The sequence below is a fragment of the Galeopterus variegatus genome, unplaced genomic scaffold, assembly GCF_000696425.1.
Source record: "Galeopterus variegatus unplaced genomic scaffold, G_variegatus-3.0.2 Scaffold6070, whole genome shotgun sequence".
NCBI lineage: Eukaryota > Metazoa > Chordata > Mammalia > Dermoptera > Cynocephalidae > Galeopterus > Galeopterus variegatus.
This window is the reverse complement of record NW_007732181.1, coordinates 1-3,611: the sequence shown is the minus strand read 5'-3', so window position 1 is coordinate 3,611 and position 3,611 is coordinate 1. Positions and strand designations below refer to the sequence as shown.

The following is a 3,611-nucleotide window of genomic DNA, read 5'->3' as shown; positions in this document are numbered from 1 at the left end:
GAAAGCAGATGTCATTCTGGTACAACATGCCAGCCGATTCAAAGTGTCATCACAATCATGGAGGATGTATGTTCATCGTGTTCCAGGCACAATTCTAAGTGCCATATGAATATTAACTCATTTAATCCTCACAGCATTCTATAAGGTAGGCACTGTTATTATCCCATTTTACTGATGAGGAAAGTAAAGCATAGTATGTAAGTAGCAGAGCTGGGACGTGACACCAGGCAGTGTGGCTCTACATTCTACTCTCTGACCCTGTGTGCTGTGTTGCACAGACTACAGGGAATCTCTGTACAGCAGGAAGATACCAGTATCAAGAGGGATTGAAGGTTAGGGACTCTCTAACAGGTTCATGTTTTCATCCACCAAAAAGGATTATTTACTCTAAACAACTAACTACCCCTCTTGATTTTCCCCCAAATTAGAATATTGCGGCTGGCTGGTTAGCTCATTTGGTCAGAGCATGGTGTTGTAACACCAAAGGGTTTGGATCCCCATTCCAGCCAGATGCCAAAAAAACCCAAACCCAGAATGTTTGAAATTTCATATCAATGGTATGCATGTTTAAAACTCTGGCTAGGTCTTTGAAATTGATGAATTATTAATTACCTTTCAACAGCCAAAAACTTCTTCCGTTCCTCTTCAATTTGAGTTTGAACTGTGTCAATGTTGGAATTCTGAGTGATAATTACGTCTTTAAGTTGCTGCTGCTTTGCCATGAGTTCATCCAGGATTTGCCGACAGTTTTCTTCAGCCTGAATGGGGAGGATCTGCACTGTAGATTAACATCTTTTATGCGAATAAGGTCAACAGATTACCGCATTACCAATAAAACCAAACCATTTCATTATTCTGTGTGCTGCTTGAACCTCTATTATAGATTGTGCCACACTCTCATTCTATGCTTTTTGGAAATTGGTAATCACTACCTGCCTCCGTCCTTCATTTGGATTCACTCCTCAGCTCACGGCCATTTGACTTCTGTTCCCACTGTCCAGTGAAAGTGGGTCTTGCTATGGCCTCAATTAGGAAATGAAACAGAAATTTTCCAGGCTGTACCTTTCTGACACCCTTCCTCACATCCTTCTTCCTGAAACTCTGGGGCTTCAATGATACAACCTCTTCTGGCTCTCTTCCTATCCTAAGAAGGAACCTTCCAGAATCCCATCATTGCTCACTGCTCTTCACTACCTACCTCCCTGCCTGGGAGTCTCAACAGTTCTCACATGGTTTTAATGGACTCCCATAAACCAGCAACTCCCAAATCTGAATCTCCAGCCTATACAAATTTCTCCCCTTATCTACATACTCTTTAACTACTTGCTGGAAACTGCCATATAGATGGTAGAAAGGCAATTCAAGCTCCACCGGATCAGAATTTTCTCTCCTTAACCTGATCCTACAGTCACCAGTCATCCAAGTTGGAACTTAGCAAAAATTGGGAGGGTCCCCCCTCGCCCTCCCTCAAACTTCAACATCCCATAATTCATGAAGCTCTGCTGATTTGAAGTATTTTTCAAATCTGCACCCAACTCCTTCTATCACTATTAGGAACCTTCAGGAGCTCGACATGTTTATTCAAGGAAGGACATTATAATTTAAATAAAGAGGCACTTCAGCCACCTGTTATTACCTTCTTTAGGTTATCGATGTCTTCTCTTCTTTTCTGGATGTCTTTTTTTAACGCATTGACCTTATGCAGTTTTTTCGTAAGCTGACTGCGACTATATTCCAGTCGAATATTAAGCCAAGTTTTTTGTTTTTCAAATTCTAATCTAGTATAATAAAGTCAACCATTATAATTGGTAAACAGAGTGCTTTGATTTTTGAACTTTCACTTATGGAAATTTCAAGGCAATACGAAACTAGAAGGAATACTGTAATGAACCCCATTGAGCTCTCACTCAACTGTAATAATTATCAGTTCCTGGACAACCTTGTTTCATCTATAACCACACTCACTGCCCCTTCCCACCAGGCCTCATGTAATTTCATCTGTAAATATTTTTGTATGTATCTCTGAAAGGGAAATGAATTTTAATTCATAATCATAAACTATTACAGATGAGAAATGATAATTACTTAATATCAATTTGCTATCATTGCCGAATTTCCCAATGGTCTCATTAATTTTTTTAAAATTACCCATTCTTTGGGCCAGCCCAGTGGCGCACTGAAGAGTGCGCCGCTTGGGAGCGCGGCGGCGCTCCCGCCGAGGGTTTGGATCCCATGTGGAGACCGGTTCCCACTCACTGGCTGAGCGTGGTGTGTGCGCAACACCGAGGGTTGCGATCCCGTTACCAGTCAGTAAAAAAAGACAAAAAGGAAAAAAAAAAAAATTACCCATTCTTTGAATCAGGACTGACACATTGCATACAGGTGATATATTTCTTACATCTTTTGTAATCTATAGGTTCCCTCCCTTTTTTTTTTTAAATTACAGTTTATGTTTTTATTCTTATTATTTAGCCAGTCTTTTTGAATAGCTAGTCCGACGTAAATCCAAACTTGGGAACTTAAGAACGTGTTCCATCCTGATGCACTTTCCTACTTTCCAAGCTTCACAAACTCCTCATGAGGAATTCTAATGTCAAATGTAGCTCATCCTGCCCTCCCTTCTCCCTCACATACCCTGCTCACAGAATCATTTTTTCAAGAAGCATATTAAGCAATATGGCAAATATTGTGGTAGATACTGCTGATAAGAACAACAATACAAACAAACAGTAATATTTGATGAGAGGTTACTAGATGCCTGAGAGTTATAAAAGCTTTTACATCAATGAACTCTCTTAAGTTGTATGATCGTATGAGGTAAGTAATACTATCAACCCTATTTAACAGATGAGGTGACCAAGGCACAGTGAGTTAAGTAACTTGCCCAATGACACCTACTTAGGAAGTGGTGGAGCCAGGCGTGACACACTCAGGGAGTCAGCAGAATTCTACTCCTACTCTCTGACCACACCAGTCAACTATAGGAGAAGTTAAGAAAACCTTCAAGGGATTTATTTCTGCTGGAGGAAGCAGACACATAGACTATGTAGAAGTGAAATACGTCCTCACTTGGCTCAGGAGCATGACACTACTCTGGCTTTCCTGTCCCCTTACTGGCTGCTCCCTTAAAGGCTCTTGCTCCTCTCCTCAACTTGTCACCATCTCCTGGGATCACTTCTCTTTTCTATCCATATTCACTCCCTTGGTGCTCTCATCAATTTACATAACTTTAAGTACCATATGTATACTGACAATGCCGAAATTTATACCTCTAGCCTGATCATCTCCCTTGAACTCCTGACTTGTATATTCAACTGCCTATTCTATGCCTCCAATCGGATGTCACAGACATGTCAAGCTTAATACCTGGGATATACAAAGGATAAGCTAGAATTAATAAGATGGTTTAACAAAGTTATCAGATGTCAAATCAATCTGAAATTTGAGACCATTTTTCTACAAGAAAGAGTAGAATCCAACTATAAAAAATTATAAAATATCATAAGAATAGTACTCACAAGAATAAAACCTACAAACAGATTCTATGGGAAAAAAAAAACCTTTAAAATTATAATAAAGGATATAGATGATTAGAATAAGTGGAGAGACAT

At 39.7% G+C, this 3,611-nt stretch overlaps 1 protein-coding gene across 1 annotated transcript in view; it reads right to left on the bottom strand.

The window, feature by feature from the left end:
* Positions 1-1,778, bottom strand: part of LOC103605778 (structural maintenance of chromosomes protein 1B-like) — a gene marked incomplete at its 5' end in the record, with an annotated part of 37,431 nt that extends 35,653 nt beyond the window's left edge. Inside the window, 2 exons of the mRNA XM_008590406.1 lie at positions 613-758; positions 1,637-1,778. Of these exons, the coding sequence (XP_008588628.1) occupies positions 613-758; positions 1,637-1,778 (288 nt within the window). The remainder of the gene's footprint in view (positions 1-612; positions 759-1,636) is intronic.
* Positions 1,779-3,611: the final 1,833 nt, after the last annotated feature.